At 48.8% G+C, this 18,123-nt stretch overlaps 1 protein-coding gene across 1 annotated transcript; it reads right to left on the reverse strand.

The window, feature by feature from the left end:
• Positions 1 to 1,335: 1,335 nt before the first annotated feature.
• LOC307083683 (zinc finger E-box-binding homeobox 1) lies at positions 1,336 to 12,286 on the reverse strand (the record flags this gene model as incomplete). Its single annotated transcript, XM_079747635.1, has 10 exons — positions 12,152 to 12,286; positions 6,846 to 7,148; positions 5,496 to 5,702; positions 4,971 to 5,176; positions 4,641 to 4,752; positions 4,333 to 4,441; positions 3,900 to 4,104; positions 2,703 to 3,662; positions 2,361 to 2,544; positions 1,336 to 2,036 (listed from the first exon to the last, which is right to left on the reverse strand). The coding sequence occupies exons 2-10, from the start codon at positions 7,087 to 7,089 to the stop codon at positions 1,336 to 1,338; spliced, it is 2,928 nt and encodes a 975-aa protein (XP_079603761.1). The 5' UTR covers positions 7,090 to 7,148; positions 12,152 to 12,286.
• Positions 12,287 to 18,123: the final 5,837 nt, after the last annotated feature.

Genomic DNA, 18,123 nt, shown 5'->3' on the forward strand with positions numbered 1-18,123 from the left:
ACACACACACACACACACACACACACACACACACACACACACACACACACACACACACAGGCACACACGCAGAGACACACACACACACACACGCATGCACTCATTGTGGGCCGAAAAGTGCGCCGTGCCCAGGGCTGTTACCGGTTGTTAAACACAGTCACAAACTTATCTGCTGGTGTCAAAGCGGAGACGACTCACAGCGTCCCTGGGGACATCTGAGGCCCACCACGAATGACCAAAAAAGGAAGTCTGAGGCTGATGCTCATCTCTTCGCTCCTCAGGACGCTGAGGGTTTGCGGAAGCCTGTTTGAGAGTTTCCCTGCACCTGGCTACACTACACCCACGACATGTTGCTCACCTCGTGGTGTTCGGGCTCAACCTCGTGCAAAATGCAACTTTGTGCAAAATAAACCAACACATTTTGTCCTGTTACTGGAGACATCCTAATATAAACAATATGGTATATGTTTATTTCTTCAGTTAACGGGAAGAATGGCTTAAATTAGGGTGCTGACTTAATGATCCAGCGGTCTGGCAAATTAAAAATAAAATGTAGGATGTCTAGTTAAGACAGCAACAATAATGATCTCCTGCTACTGCTAAAATAGGTTGAGAGTAAACATTGTTGAGTGGGTTCTTTCTCTGCCCTGTGGTTAATATGTTTAAGCAAGCGATATTTGCAGCATCATCATCATCAATATTTCACAGCATTATAGTAAGAGAATATTGTATGAAATCATGTGTAAATATCATTTGCTTTTTTTAAAAAATGTGATCTTGTGATCCAATGAGCGCCACAGGATATTAAAGGCTAGTAAGACTTGCATTAAAAAACGACAAATAAATAAACAAGACTGAGCGACAAATCGACTTATTGCAATGCTAATAAGGCTGACAAATTGTCAACTCACAGTTATGGTCTTCCGCATTAATACTGCAAGAGGGGTGATAAAAGATTAGCCTGAAACAGTTCTATAAAAACAAATGTTGGCATGATTTGGACATAGAATTTAAAATGGCCCTTCTATTTATCATACATTTTATATGTGTAATGCAACTCAAAAGAGCAAAATACAAGGATTGAAAACAAGTTTGTCAGTGGATTGTATAATATTGCATAGAAAAATCTTTTACATTTTGATAGCTTGCATAGCCTTGATGTTGTTATGGCTCTAACAGCATTGTTTTTAATGAGTTGACGGAAAGATGAGGATATTTTATCCGGCATAAATATAGGGATACCCCAAAACGGATGCATTGAGGGCAATAATAACAAAGGACCCGCATAATATAAACCTTAAAAAAAATATTTGTAGATTAATTGTCTTCGTCGACTCACGATTCAGCGGCGTCCAGGCCCAGTTTATGTTCCACAGCTGCATTGGGTTCCCCTGTTTTGTCGCTCCACTGCTGGAGCTCTGCTCTCCCCGCCCCCCTGTCCCCTCCCAGCCCTTGAAGCACGAGGCCGTGGGCCTGGTGTTCCTGCACGGCCCACGGCCCCTCCAGGCCCCGCGCCCCTGCCTCCTCTCCTCCCAGCGCACCTTTCCGTGCCTCCTCAGCGCAACTGTCACTCATCCTGTCCACAATGATATTGTAACCGTCCTCCTCCTCTTCCTCCTCCTCCTCCTCCTCCTCCTCCTCCTCCTCCTCCTCCTCCTCCCTGCTCATCAGCCCAACGTGCCCCCCGTCCAGGCTGGAGTCGCTAAGGAAGGAGTGAGGGGTCTGGGAGTCATCCAGGGAGGGGGGGGTCTCGCCGGTGGCCAGTTGTACCCCGAAATCGCTGCCCGTCCCCGTCCCGTCCGGGCTGAGGGGCATGTCGGGGTCCTGCTCTGGGTCCTGGTCGGGCTCCTGGTCCCGGCTGCAGTAGGCGTAGCGGTGGTTCATGTGCTGCGAGTAGGAGCCCGAGTGGGAGAAGCGTTTGCCGCACTTGTCACACTGGTAGGGCTTCTCCCCCGAGTGCAGCCTGCTGTGCTCTATGAGGTGGTGCTTGTGCTTGAACGCCTTGCTGCAGATCTGGCACTCGTGAGGACGTTTGCCTGTAATGAAGACACATAAAGTTATAATCATGACTGGGGGGGGGGGGGGGGGGGTTGTTTTGTTACGGGACACTTTTGTTTTTTACATTGAAAGCGGTTACAGCATTCGGTTGTTTCCCCGATAATAAAAGTGAACCGTATTCAATTTTTATTGCCCTTCTAAAATGAGCAGGCTAGTTTAGTTTTTAGGCTAGGGGGTTTTCAGCCTCCCCCTTGACACGCCAGTACATTGAACGATGACATTGAGTCTGTTGTTTTCCCTTATCCTCCCACACTTCCTCCACTAATTGTGCAGCAGGTAGGAGGAGCCCAGGCATTACATACCTGTGTGCTCATATTTGTGCCGCAGGAGCGAGCTGCTCTTCTGGAAGGTCTTCTGGCAGATGTCGCAGGCGTACAGGCCTTCCTCCGTCTTCCTCATCCTCTTGCGGCCCGGTCCTGCCTCCCCATCTGGTCCCACGTCCCCCAGGGAGCCGTAGTCCAGAACGCCGCGGCTCAAGGCCTCGCTCTGGGCAGCACAAGCAGAAGAATGGAGAAACCGTTCTGTACCGTGTGCCTTATGCCCCCCTTCTTTAACCATGTCTGTGTTTAGTTTGGTCAAATTGACAGTATTCACTGCTTCCTGTAAACTGGTGAAGCTGGTGGGGGGGGGGGAAACGTTCTTACCACAAGAGCATGCCTGTCCTGGTGGATTCTCTTCAACATGGCCTCGGTGTCTCTCTCCATCACGTAGGCCATGGGCGAGAGGAAGTGTGCGCTGCGTGCCGGGCGACCCAGGGGAAGAGACGCCAGGCCCTTGTGTCCCTGCAGGCCGAGGGCCGTCTGGACCCTGGGGCCGAGCACGGGGAACCCGTCGTATCCAAACACGGGCGCGCCGCCCCCTCCGAAGGCCGGGTGCTGGTGCAAGAGGGGCCGGCCGGGACTCAGAATGGTCATCTGCGGGGGCTCCGCCTCCACCCTCTCCTCTTTGGCGGGCTTTCCGTTGGAGGTCCGGCCCCCGGCGTCTCCGCCGGGGGGCTGCCTGGGCAGGGAGAGGTCCAGAGGCTCGTCGTTCTGAGAGCCCCCGAGCCAGCTCCCCTTGAGGTGGCGGGCCGCCTGGTGCTGGGGCGGGGAGACCCCGGGGGGGCGGCCGCAGGGGGCGGCGAGGCAGAGGGGCGAACCCAACCCGGCGGAAGGGACTCTGATCCTGGCCTTGGGGGAGGGCAGCTGTGCAGACGGGCTGATGGGCTGACCGGGGCTGAGGCGCGGCCGCCCGGGCCAGTAGGAGTACGGAGACAGGGTGTCGGGGCGGGGCCGGGTCGGGGAGGACTGCAGGGGGAACAGGAGCTGCTTAGGGGGCGCGAGGCGGAGGGGGGGCTTCTGCCCGGGCGACGTGTCCGCAGGGCGGCCGTCGGCCGGCGGGAAGGAGGCTCTGGGGAAGAGGAGGGGCGGAGAGGCGTGGCCCTTGCCGTGAGGGCCCCCGGCGGGGATCTCCGATGCCCCCCGGGTCACCCTGCAGAGGTAGCGCTCGTGCTGCAGGAGCACGGCCGCGTTGGGGAAGAGCTGCAGGCACCAGCGACACGTCACCCCCAGCACGGCCCTCCCCTCCCCGTCCTGCCCCCTCACGCTCCCCCTCCTCACGCCCCCCTCCGGACACCCGGACGCCCCATCGGCCATCCCGCCTCCGTTCTCTGTGACCCTCCTCTTCTTCTCCATGGCGGCTCCCCTTTCTCTTCCCCCTCCTCTTCCTCTTGCTCTATCCCTCTCCCCTTCATCCTGCCTCCCCTCCTCCTCTTCCTGCTCCTCCTCCTCCTCCTCCTCCTCCTCCTCCCCCCCCTCCTCCCTGGGTCTCTTGCCCTCTCTGTGGAGCATCCTCTGCAGGACCTCCTCAAACTTGGCCCCTGACTGGAGGTACGGCAGCAGGGCCGTGCTCTTGAACACGTTGGCCTTCAGGGAGAGCTCCGCCGTGGGGTCCCACAGCCCGGAGAAGCCCCCGGCCCTTTGGAACGCGGAGGGCTGGGGGCCGTCCTGCGGGGACAACAACAGCTGCTGCTGCTGGGGGTCCAGGAACGCCAGGCTGTCCGTGGAGCTGGGGGAGAACGGAGAGTGCCGGCCGTTTGAGTTCCTCTCCCCGCCAGCAGGGGGAGACGTGGGGAAGGAGTGGTGGAGGTGGTGTTGGTGGTGGTGGTGGTGGATAGGGAGAAAGTGGGAGGCTTTGACGAGGCCGTTGAAGATGCCCGCAGCTTCAGCCATGTTTCCTCCTCCTCCTCCTCCTCCTCCTCCTCCTCCCCCTCCTCCCCCTCCTCCTCCTCCTCCTCCTCCTCCTCCTCCTCCACTCAGGCACTTTTTGCTGCTCAGGTGGGAGCTGTAGGAGCCAGAGTGGGAGAAGCGCTTCTTGCAGTGGGAGCACTGGTAGGGCTTCTCACCTGGGGGGGGGGATGCACAGGGTCATGTCTCACACTAGCCACGTGCTTTTCGTTCAGTTTCACGATGGCGGTGTTTGTTAGGGTTAGGGTTTTCTCATTCAACCGTTAAATGTTTTGGCATCAATGTGACGGTTGATGGTGTCTTGTGATGGGGGGGGGGGGGGGGGGGGGGGGGGGGGTCAAGAACATGGCTTCTTACCGCTGTGGATGCGCAGGTGTTCCTTGAGGTGGTGTTTGTACTTGAAGGCCTTGCCACACTGCTGGCATTTGAACTTCCTGGTCTCAGGGCCCTGGTCCGAGCTGATGGAATTCTACAACAGCAGGGGAAAGTTATCACCATCACGTTCATTCATACTTTTCTCTTTTTTTTTTCAGTCACACGTCACAGTCATACGTTTTCTCTATTGATATTACATGAATGAATATATTACGCAGCACATGGATCGAGAGTTGAGCATTTCAACGCGGTTCATTTCGACTCAGCCTTCAACAGTGTTAAAGGCACCCTGCTCATGGGGGGGCAGCTCACCTTGTCGTGGACCTGGTTGTGCAGCACCAGGTGCTGTTCCATCTGGGCCCTGCAGGTGGCAGTGTATCCACAGAGCGGGCAGACCATGTGCTCGGCATGCTTCTCCTGGCAGGATCTGACGTGCTGCCTGAGGGCCGGCCCCTGCAGGTAGTTCCTCTGGCAGAAGGGACAGGACACGTGCGGGCCCCTCACACCGCCGGTCCCATCTGGGAACACCAGCATCCACATAAGACCAGACCCATTCGAGAACTACATTCAGAGGACCACGGTTTTGAGTGTGTGAGAGGTAATGTGTGTGAAAGACACAGCGAGAGAGCGATACAGAGACAGAGAGAGAGGCGTGACTCATTCATACAGTTTCGCAATTAACAACGTTGTATTCGGAATTGAAAAACTTCCATGCGTGAAATGATCGCAGCCTGCGTGAGCACGTGTGTGGGGGCGTGCGCATGTGCATGTTTCTGTTTTGTGCATGCATGTAACCGCGTGTGTGTGTGCGTGTGTGTGTGTCGGTGTTAACCCTACCGAGTGTTTCAGTGGAGCGGTGCTGGGCCCCTGGGGACCAGATGGCAGGGGGTAGCTCCTCGTGCCGACTGCCGCTGTGCTGGCGGTGGTGGTAGAGGGAGTCGCCGCCATTTTGGATGGCGTCCGAGTTGGTGGCCTTCCTCAGCTGGGCCAGGAACTCATAGTGGGCCAGGTCCTCTAAGGCACATGGGAAGTCTGTGGTCTTACCTGGAGAGGGGAAGGTGCGCGTGTTGAAGATGAGTGTGTCTCCAAGGAGATCTTGTTGGGAATTGCTAGGCGTTGTATATTTTACAGGAGAAAGATATGAGCAGTGAATCTCTCCGACTGGTAACATGTGAGACAACATAAGGAAATCAACTCAGCGATGCTTTGCATCTGATTGCCATCTGATTGCCATTTGTATTTGTCATCTGATATTCTTGGGTGTGCAAATTTACTGAACGGTATTTCTACATAACCTCTCCTATCAGGGCCCTCGGGTGCACGCGATGGCAGAGAGCGGAGAGCCGAGGGACAGAAAGCCCCGACTGCACACGACCGGAGCACACTGGGAAAGTGGCTTTTATTCCGACTGGGGCACGTTTTTTTTTTTGCTTACAGACAGCGCCGCCGCGAAGCCTGACGAAGATTTTTCAAATGTTTGCAGATGTCGCCATATTTTGAACAGTGTTTTTAATGTGGCGGGGGGGGGCGGAGAGAGACGGCTGCGGTGGGCTCTTGTAAAAGCGGCGCTTTGCCTTCATCAGGAGGGGCCGAATCAGGAGAGGCGAGGGAGCTAAGTGATTGTTAGGAAGGGAAAGCCGCGGCGGGGCCTTTGATCCGGGCTAAATAAAAGGGAAAGCCGCGTGTCGCTGGGCTCGGATTTCAGCAGCGTAACGTCGTCTCTTTGATGCGTTGGAAACATTGTGACATTGTGTGGGATGAGTTCTTTTGTCATGCTTTCTCATAGACTTTTCAAAGAGAGATGAGAGGGGTGGGGGGGAAACGAAAATGAATGTCTGGAAGAAAAGGCCCTGATTGGAGGAGGCGTTGGTGAGAAGGTGTTTCTACTGGGGGTTGTGAAAGCAGTCTTGAGTCAGGAGGATAATGTCAACATTTTTACACACAGACCTTTTGACTCAACAACGCTTAAAAATGATAATAATCATGACATGTCATGTCTGGTGTAATATTTGTGCCGGGGGAGCTGTGCGGTAACGAGAATAGAGCGATGTAAATGTCGTCTCTCATCCGCCAGCCGAGCGTTTCATTCAGATAACAGTGAACCGTCATAGATCGCAGCTCATGAAGCCCGTCGACTTTCTGCAACACAATCACAATAACGGGCCGCATCATATCTCGGACCCTTACTTTGGTAAGCGATGGACCCCTGCTGGTGTCTCCCGTCTCTGGGGGTCAGGAGGGTGATGGCCCCCTCATCTTCCCCGCCCCCCACCGGGTCAGCGGTCTGCAGGGCCCAGGGATGCCTGAGGCTGTGGGGGGGTGCTGTGGGCGGTGGTAGGGGCGGTGCTGAGCGGGTGCAGCGGCTGGCAGTGTCCACCGTCTCGTGGCTGGGGGTCAGGCCGGGGCTCCCCTGGCAGTCCTGGGGCTCCATGCTCCACACGCCCCCTTGCTCATCCTCCCCCTCCGAGCCCAGCGAACACACCCGCTCCACTGGGACAGAGAGAGAGAGAGAGAGGGAGAGAGAGAGAGAGAGAGAGGGAGGGAGGGAGAGAGAGAGAGAGGGAGGCAGAGAGAGAGAGAGAGAGAGAGAGAGAGGGAGAGAGAGAGACAGAGAGAGAGAGAGAGCGAGAGAGAGAGAGGGAGAGAGAGAGAGAGAGGGGGGGAGGGAGAGGGAGGGAGAGAGAGAGGGAGGGAGAGAGAGAGAGAAAGGGAGAGAGAGAGACACAGAGAGAGAGCGAGAGAGAGAGAGAGGGGGAGGGAGAGGGAGGGAGAGAGAGAGGGAGAGAGAGAGAGAGTGAGGGAGGGAGGGAGGGAGGGAGAGAGAGAGAGAGAGGGGGGGAGGGAGAGGGAGGGAGAGAGAGAGGGAGGGAGAGAGAGAGAGAGAGAAAGGGAGAGAGAGAGACAGAGAGAGAGAGAGAGCGAGAGAGAGAGAGAGAGGGGGGAGAGGGAGGGAGAGAGAGAGGGAGAGAGAGAGAGAGTGAGGGAGGGAGGGAGGGAGGGAGAGAGAGAGAGAGAGGGGGGGAGGGAGAGGGAGGGAGAGAGAGAGGGAGGGAGAGAGAGAGAGAGAAAGGGAGAGAGAGAGACAGAGAGAGAGAGAGAGCGAGAGAGAGAGAGAGAGGGGGGGAGGGAGAGGGAGAGAGAGAGAGTGAGGGAGGGAGGGAGGGAGGGAGGGAGAGAGAGGGAGGGAGGGAGAGAGAGAGAGGGAGGGAGGAAGAGAGAGAGAGAGAGAGAGTTAATTATACTGTCCATGTGAGACTTACTATATTCTAATAATGTAATATTTATTTATATATGATGGATGAGACAGGTTATGAAGGTATTTTGAAATAATTGTTGCCCGTACAAGCCAAATGTTAACGTTACAGGTCTATATTGAATCCCATTCCAATTGAATGTGTTATTTAGTTGAATATTCATCATCGATCAAAATGGAAATTGGACAGGTTAAAATGTTTGACACGGTTTTCCATTGTTGGAGCCATAGATTATAACATTACAAAGGAGAAGTCTTACTCCTCCACCACAAATTACAAGACTTTCATAAATTCAGGGATTTCTTGCGTGACATTTAACTTCAAAAACATGAAAAACACAATAATTATACGTTTCTCCTCGATTTTTGTATTTCTGCAGTATCCCATTACACTTTAAGGAAAAGGCAACAGAATATCCTTTATGTGAAGTTGTACAATGTGTTTCTTTTTACACACCGATATTTCATCTGTTTTTATGTAGTTTGATGTGTGGTTTGTGATCAACACAAGGCAGATGGGCTCCTCTCACTGTGTAACCGGCACAGCCCAGTGGATATTCAACACTAAAGAGAAGGCCTTTACGCTGGTAACCGGGAGATTACAGAAACAATTCTCCACAGGGGGGGACTTTCAAACCAACAGCAGACCTGTAATATTTTACTTCTGCTCAATAATGAAATACACAATAATAAATGGTTCCATTTGTCCAAAATGTAAGATGCATGATTTCAGCATTTCTTTCAAAATATACAATACATGCTTTCTTGCATTTTGAGTGGGTGTAAAACTTCAAAGTGCCACGGTGCATGAGTGTGTAGGTGTCACATTCAAATGGTTAATTTACATATGATTAATTACTGGGGGTGTGTGGGGGCAAGTGAGGCCACCTGTGTGCGCGAGTGTATGTTAGTGTGTACCGGGTGTACATACGTGTGTGCTTTGAGTGCGTTGGTCTGTGTGTGTGTGCGTGTGTCTGTGTGTGTGGGTGTGTGTGTGTGTGTGTGGGTGTGGTGCGTAAGTGTGTGTATGTGCATGCATGTGCTTGTGTCTATGGGTGTTTTGATAAAACGGCATGCAAGCATAAAACGTTGCCCCATTTTTGGAGAGACCCTTTTTTTCTTTTGTTCCCAAACACAATAAATGACAATCACAAACACATGGCTTGGATTTCAACTGTTGGCTTTGATTTCCCCGGCTGCTTTGAGGACTCTGCCTCGCCCGCCACTGATTGGCAATATCTAATCCCGTCCCGAGTAACGACTATTACCCTGTCCAATGAGGCTCCTGAAAGATGCCTTTGAAACAGAAAGGAAATAATTAACCAAAGCCTAATTGTTGTCGAGGGGAGGCTGCCTCTAGTAACATTCGCCTCCAGAGAAACGTCAAATGTCATGCCGTTAAATATTTACTCACAGCTTCTTTTTAACCACGCAGGCGGCATGAGTTGTAGGGGTTGAGGAGTGAACCGCGTTTTGTGCGCTTTGTTTCGATGTTTTTTATGTATTGTATATGTGTAACCTGAAGGACACTGCGGGGGTGGCCTCAGGTTCGATATGACTTCATCTGTGATCTTCATCACACATGTCAAAATATCGAATTAGCCCCCGGTATTAGTCACTGCATCTCGGCTATGACTGGCGTGAGTGTTCTCCAGGAGACGGGGATACGCAGGGGGGCTCCCACACACACACAAACACAAAGACAACCATAAGCACACACACACACACACACACACACACACACAGACACACACACACACACACACACGCACACACACACACACACAGAAGCATACACACAGACACACTCACACACTCACACACACACACACACAAACAAACAAACACACACACACACACACAAGAGTACACACACACACACACAGACACACACAAAACACTGAAAAACAACGATCCAAGAGTTGTATACCCAGCGGGGTTGTGTGTGTGTGTGTGTGCGTGGATTCTTCAGACCTGCTCCCAGAAAAAAATATGTTGTGAATAGGATGTTAAATGAATGTAGTTTTGGGGGAACTTATCAGGCCCGAGGAGATGCCTGAGCCTGATAGGACTGACCACCGGGGCTCCTGAAAGAGCAACAATCTGGTCTGGATTATCCTCAAATTGGCTCTCATTCTTCCACTCATGACAGTGACTGACAGTGGGCCCGTACACGGGCTGTCATTAAAGCAGCACGGAGCAGGCATGGCTTTCATTATTGGCCCTGTTGATTTATTTATTTGGATGGCAAGTACATTCTTCACCAGCCCTTTTCTTCCAATCCTCAATCTTTGAACAGCGCAGGGGGTTTAGGGTTTGTGTGCGAACGTACGTGTGTGTGTGTGTGTGTGTACCTGTGTGCATATGTATACATGCTTAAAGTTTTGTGAGTTCATGTGTGTATGTACACAGGCTCGGGTGAAGATCATTTATTTCTCATGCCGTGCCGTGGCCAAAAAGCTTCTTTTTTTTTTATATTGACCATCGAACACGACGAAATACGTCTTTGTGTCAGTTCAATTTTTTTTGGCAGACATTACAAACACAGCAGACAACCAAAGCTCAACATGTTTGGAGCCGCGGCAACAGCAGCAGCAGCAGCCGCGTGAGCCAAACAGAGCACGTTGCCACGGCGAGCGGTAGTGTGTGTGGGAAGAGCTTGAGTCATATCGAGAGCGAGCTGAGCTGAGCTGTGCTGCCTCATGCTCCACGACGGCTCAGACCTTCAGGGACCATGTCTGACGGCCTGACAACAATACGATCCCAACAATCACAATGGCTTTCTTCTAATCTTACTCTCACTCACTCTGAGAATGACTAATGGCGGTATTTATTTGGTATTTTCGGTGTAATGATCTGCTGGGTGGGGGCCTAGAAATATCGTTGAAGGTTGTTTAAAGTCTTCGGGGTTTGGGAACCCGATCAGCACTGGAGGTTTTGTTGTTTCTTTCACATAAAGGTTATCCCAACATGTTGTTTTTCTTAGTTATCTAGCCGCCACCAAAAAGAGTATACAGCCGTTTGTATCCAGGGCCCCGACTTCAAATGTTAATAACCTCCTTTCCTCAGCATAAACATTTTTGTTTAGCTCGATTTCAAATAGGCCTTACTATGTATTTTGGTTGCTTTTTTTTATCTTCATTAATGTTTGATGGCTACACAGGATAATTAGATTCATTAGTTATAAATGACAGGATTCCTATGAAAAAGATACACATGAAAAACCAGGTCCCATGCAGGCAATCATTAAAAAAATGGTCTCTCAATATATTAATTGCATTGTCCTTTGCCAGAGGAATTTGAATACTATACGGCGGGATATACAGCGGGAAGGCCATCTACAATAGAACTCTAAACTACAGTTTATTTTATAAGGCACATATGTGACCTTGTATTCACTTAGTAATTATGTGGTGCAATGCTTAGTACACAATAATTACAGAGGAATTACCTTGTTTGTTTCTCTCGGTTTTGAAATTGCAACAGGCAAAAAGTAAGTTCCATAGCTACATAATTGCTTCCATTTCTACTGATTTTATATAGCTAGAATTACAAATAGTAGATGTACAATTAAAAATTGTATTAATATTGGTAATGTTATGGATGATTTACATTATTATTATTATTATTATTATTATGATTATTATACAACTTCCGCCGAAGCATGTGGTGTCGTGTTGAAATTGTGTATGAAGATTAAACATGGTTGGGCAGAAGTTGCAATGGAATAGCTATATTTATAAACATATTTACAGTGAATTGGTTCAAAATGTGTTTCTTTAAATTTAGTTTTGATGCCATGTGGTTATTCATGCATTGACACATGTTTAATTTGATTTATTCTTTTTGTATGGTTTCTTTTGGAGCACAAACCACTACAAAAACAATAACAACCTTTTATTTATACTACATATCACTTCAATGTTTTTCAAAAAATGTTATCCTTTGTTTTGATTATTTTTGACCCAGAAAATAATTGTTACGTTCAACTAAATAACTAAGCTACATTAAAGGCACACTATGTTACATTAAGGGAAATAACTGCACTATATAATTGACGTAATTGCATCATGTACTTATGAAATCTTTTGTTCTTCTCAGCGTTTGTCATAGTTTCATAAGATTGAGAGACTTGTTGTGATGGTAAAGACTAAATCACCACATTAGAGCTATGAGAGACCTCCACACACACAGACATGACACATATCTACCCCATAAGCATTCAGTTGTTTTACTATACCTATCTCAGCTCCTCAGTCCAGACATCCATATGCATCTGCATCTTCTCTGAAAACTAATTCTTTCAATTAACACCAAAAATCTGGTGTGCCCTCGATATATAAAAATAAACAAAAACTTCGTATTGTGTGAACACGTTAAAAAAAAGCGTCCTTCTCACTTTTGTAGAATGAGTCAAAAGCCACCACACGTTGGATGACGCCCACTTAATGTTTCTCGTCTCATGTGCGACGCAAACTCTCCTTCTCTCAGAGGCAGGGTCGTCTCTGTTTCCCGCTCTGTTCGCGAGCTACACTGAAAAGCGGGCAGCTACCCCGATGACAACTCCAAAAAAACAACAATATTATCAATATCGTTCCATCTGCTCTCACTGTAGAGTTTCACATTCCAAGCGAATGCGTTATGCAGTCCCTTGCGACACCTTTGAACATGTTTGACCTTTAATAGTCAATGCACTGCTGAATTTGAAACAGCTGGTTAAGCAAGCAACACTTTTCAAAATGCCACCTTCACCTATCCACACTTGTGACGGAAGCACTGATGTGGAAAAACTTCACAGAAAAAGTATTTTATGTGGTGGTGTTGATAATAACTGATATGGCGTAAGTGTCCTAACACGCTGACTGTAGATGACCTCATAGAAACACCAAAGGAGCGTACATACATCTGAACACAATGTTTGTTGCAGTGTGATGACATAGCTGAGTGCCAGCGCTCCAACATTCTCATCCGTCGATGGTGAAAAACCAAACCATTGAGTGAATCGACATGAGGGAGTCAGGCAGAGGAGTCTATAGGTTCTGTTTGAGTCTGCATCTATTCAAACAAGGATATTATTGCATTTTGTCTGCTGTTTGCCATTATGGATACATGACCATAACTATTAGCTTCAACAAGCAACTCACACATGGCCATGGTCGTAAGGCGTGTTGTACATGTTAAGGGAGCATTACTGGGTGAGACCTGCCTGATCATACCTGTATATGACAGCTTGGTTAGTTGCTGTGATATCAGTCAAAGAAAAACCTCCAGAAACACAGGCAAGAAAAAAAGGTGAGAGAATCTGCTTACTTGCTTTTATCATGGAAAGAGACATTGGAGGGGATGAGATGGAAAGAACTGAATGTGAAATACTCAGAGATATTAGAATGGATGAAAGGAGCATTAGAGAGGATTCTGTGTGTCAAACAGATCCTACCACATATGTAAAAAAGCAACGGTGGGGGGAATTTCCCACAGCAGCTCTCGAGAGCTTGCAGCATGGTGTGAGCAACACACACACCCACAGAGTCTCTCTCCCTCTCTAAGACACACACACACACACACACACACACACACACACACACACACACACACACACACACACACACACACACACACACAGGGCATTGGGGGCATCTAATATGTACAGATGTATAACTGTGAAGGGTGGGCAGACAAGACATGAATAAAATAAACAAAAGCTGGAACAAAACATATTCCATAAACTAGTTAAAGGTCACAGAGTAGCACGCTTGATGAAAGAATCACACATGCTCGTAAAAGGATATCAATCAACAGTGTGTGTGTGTGTGTGTACGAGTGCTTTCTTGAGTGTGAAGGAATGAGAGAAAGAAAAAAAGAGAGAGATAGTGTGTGGGTGTGTGCGTATGTGTGTATGTGTATGTGTGCATCTGACATGTATATGCGTGTGTGTGTGTGTGTGTGTGTGTTTGTTGGCATTTTATTTATTTTTTTTGGAGACAAAGCTCACAGCTCCAGTCCAAACAGCCCTTCATTGATAAAACATATTGACTTTCAAACCACTCGCCCTATTAGTGCGACTGCTGCTTGCAAGTCACTGTCCCATAGAGACATCCTCACAGTAGCCTCCATGGCCCAAGGCAAACATTTGAAGAGCCCTGCTCTTAACAAACTGTGTTACTGAGTATGTGTGTCAGGGCTTCCACATCTGAAAACACTGTCCTTAGAATGGGCTCCCAAATTGGCCACTGCTTTTCATGTCACTGAAAGCCCTTTGGTAAAGTACATCTGCTGATCCGAGCTGGTTAGCGACTTCAAGGAAACACACAACAATAGCCCAAGCACGGTGACCCTCTGCATACTATGTATGCAACGATTTAACCATGTACGTTTAAACTGTTGACCTTCGATTTACGTCAAGAAAACACACTGACCTCATTCCTAAAGAGAGGAAGTGATATTACGTCAATTAATTGCAACACAAAGACACAGAAGTACACAACCACAGACACAAAGGTGGACGCTCGTCATCTGTGTTTTCCTATGGTAACAGGCGTGTTTAGAAAGCGGCTCACATGACCCACGTGATTCAATGTCGAGGCAGAAAAACACCTCAACCGTCAACGTGATCGTGTAAAGAGCTGTACATTTTGTTTCCTTCCCCTCCGGTGCGCACAGTGTGTTTCCATAGGTGTCTAAAACGAGCGTGAGAGAGATCTTGCGGCATCAGTTCCTTCCCCTTTGCATAAAGGAGGTGCGAGCGGAGATGAGTGCCGTCACCCTATGTCGTCCACTGCCTTCCCCTTCTTCCTACCGTCCACTTCCTGGTTAACAGCTAGGCTACGGCTAGAGACACGCGGCTCGAGATAACGCTGTGCGACGCTGCACTGCCGCAAGCTGCTGCTGGGTTTCTGAAGAACTTGTTGATACTGACAGTTGGTGCACAGATTTCAATATTTTAAAGTTTGCAAGCAAATATATTTGACACTTTATGACTTAGCATAGTTTCTTACACCATGATGTGTGTTGTGGGTAAACCCACAACACACATCATGGTGTAAGAAACAAGAGTCGGTATGAGTGTTTGTGTGTGTGTGTGTGTGTGTGTGTGTGTGTGTGTGTGTGTGTGTGTGTGTGTGTGTGTGTGTGTGTGTGTGTGTGTGTGTGTGTGTGTGTGTGTGTGAGATAAGTTAATAAGATATTGCTGAGAGTTTGCATTAGCTTTAAGGGAGCACATCCTGCAGAATGCACTCAGCCCCCTGCACAGTCCCTGGTGAACGGGCCTGCCAAGTGGCCAGTTCACCAGGGACTGTACCCTACACCCCGGGGCCTGTACCCAGGGACTGTACCCTACACCCCGGGGCCTTTACCCAGGGACTGTACCCTACATCCAGTGGCCAGTTCACCAGGGACTGTACCCTACATCCCGTGGCCTGTACCCCAGGGACTGTACCCTACACCTCGGGGCCTGTACCAAGGGACTGTACCCTACATCCAGTGGCCTGTACCCCAGTGGCCGGTACCCTACACCAAGGGGCCGGTACCCTACACCAAGGGGCCGGTACCCTACACCAAGGGGCCGGTACCCTACACCAAGGGGCCGTACCCTACACCAAGAGGCCGGCACCCTACACCAAGAGGCCGGTACCCTACACCAAGGGGCCGGTACCCTACACCAAGAGGCCGGTACCCTACACCAAGGGACCGGTACCCTACACCAAGAGGCCGGTACCCTACACCAAGGGACCGGTACCCTACACCAAGGGGCCGGTACCCTACACCAAGGGACCGGTACCCCAGGGACTGTACCCTGGCCTGGCTGTTCCCTGACATGAGGTTTCCGTGTAGTTGGCGAGGGCTTGGGGCTGTGGAGGAATGCACAGTCACAAAGGGACTCGTGGGCTCAACCGCACCGTGAATCAAAACCCAAAACTCCACTTTATTAGACGCCTGTCATTGCAGACTCTCTCACACCACTCTATAAATACCCCCCCTCCCAAATTTTGTTTTTCCTCTCTTTTCTCTATTTTATTTCCTGACGTGAGAATGCTGGGGGAACTGACTTGGGCTTTTTGATGTGGCTCCTTATTTTGTACATTGGCGCAAGAAACCACAGCATAGTGGCTCCTTTTGAATATTAAAACACTCTCATCAGGAAGACAAAAGTACTTTTCTTTTTTTAATGGGGGATATGCTTGAAATAAAAGTTCTCTTTGAGCTTAACAGCTATATAATGTGGGCTCGGGGTTGGCTGGTTCTACATGACTTGACGCTTTTTGTTGCGTTCCACGGGTGATTTGTTTTAAGGGCGCTACAAATATGTCGGGTATAGTGCAGATGTGCTTTCCACATCTGCACAGGGTTTTAATTTCTTTAGTGGTTGTGAGCCTGACAACCCTCACCGCCGGTACAGTGAGGTGCAAGCTCCGTGGTTCTCCTTGCGTGAAAGTGTGTTAGACGGTGATGGAGCGAGCTAAACGTTTATATTGATTTATATAGTCACAGTTGAATGACATTTAATCAATATAAATATTTACAGATTATGAAAAGTACATGATACATTTAATTATATGATGTCATTTTATGTATTATTCTTAGTTTTGGTTAAAATGTACAATAAGGGGATATTAATTGACCATTATTTAACATAATCCAGTGCTATAATAAGCATCATTATAAAGTATTAGCATAGGGGATAGGGCAAGGGGGTTAGTGTTAGGGTTAAGGTGGAAAGGGTTCACCCTAACCCTATTGAATACTACATTTATACCTCAGTTTACATGAACACCATTACCTTAGTTAACATGAACCCAATAAGTAAACTGTTAGTTAATGCTTACTTCTGCCCTAATGTTAATATATTGTTTATTAATGGTTTATTAATGTACCCTTATTGTTATGGCTTATCATTATTTATTTTTGGCTTAATATTAATAAAAAAATGAGTACATTTTTAATTCCATTTAATCTACGTATCTAATATATATATATATATATATATATATATGAAATTAACATAACTTTACACTGCAACAATTGCTTTTGGCCTACATTACAGTGAAGAAAACGATGCCTAGGAGGTTTGCTCACTTTCCTTTGTGTAAACAGATGGGGGCGCCCCCCTCTGGTACATGTTGGCATGACACTTAGATATGACATCCCACCCAGAAGATGATGCAGCCAGACGACTTTAACAACTACATGTGGCATGTAAAAAGCAAGCATGAAACAACAAGAAGGATGCCTTTCCAGACTGTCATCATCTCTATTTGCCTCACACTGTCCATCCCTCTCGGTGTCTCATATAATCTCCTCCTCCCCCCTTTCCCGGCCTACCCCTCAGTCACACACATCGTCCACTTCCTCCTTCTGTCCCACCTCCTCGTCTGCATGTCTCTCAATCACCGTTGGGAGATTTACCCATGAGCACTTGCACATGCACAGGCATAGTCCAAGTGAATAGGCACAGACACATTAAGTCATACGTGCAGATATATGTACATGTTTATACACACAAACACACCAACACATTCCTACAAAAAAATGCAGACATACTTATATAGACACACTCTCATAGGCAGTCAGAGAGCCACAACACACACACATTGATCTATGTTCGCTGTTCACAGTGTGTGTGTGTGTGTGTGTGTGTGTGTGTTTGTGTTGCACACATACACTCTCCTTTGCGCATGTGTTGGCGTGTGTGTTTGCATGTGTGTCATGTGAAGTACAGGCCAACGCCTTGAAACATCAACTAATTAAAGTGAGGGAGGAAAAGTGCCAATGCAGCACAACCACAGCGGTGAGAAATAGAGTGCACACACACACGCGCGCGTGCGTGTGTGTGTGTGTGTGTGTGTGTTTCAGTACCAACACGGGCCAAGTATTGGGGGAGCGCATGATGGGGAGAGAGTGAGGGAGAGAATGAGATGGAGGGAGTGGGAGGAAGGAGAAGAAGGAAGAAACAAAGGCTAAGACGGGGGGGGAAACCTCAGTTTGCCGAATGCCGCTCAGTAAAACCGTCGAGCAGAGGAGAAAAAGACGTTTAAAAAGCAAAACTTGCAGCTTAACTGGATCTTTGATGTGTATCAGAAGAGGAAAGCAGCCCCGCGACTGAGACCAGAGTAATTTTAAGTCGAAGCAGAAGGCTTGCGGACGGGCTGGCTGGCTGGCCTGCTAGTCGACGACGAGGCCTTTGATGGCGCTGGCTGTTTGAAGTGGTTTCTTTCG

This window comes from Pollachius pollachius (genome assembly GCF_949987615.1).
Source record: "Pollachius pollachius genome assembly, chromosome: 12".
Lineage (NCBI taxonomy): Eukaryota > Metazoa > Chordata > Actinopteri > Gadiformes > Gadidae > Pollachius > Pollachius pollachius.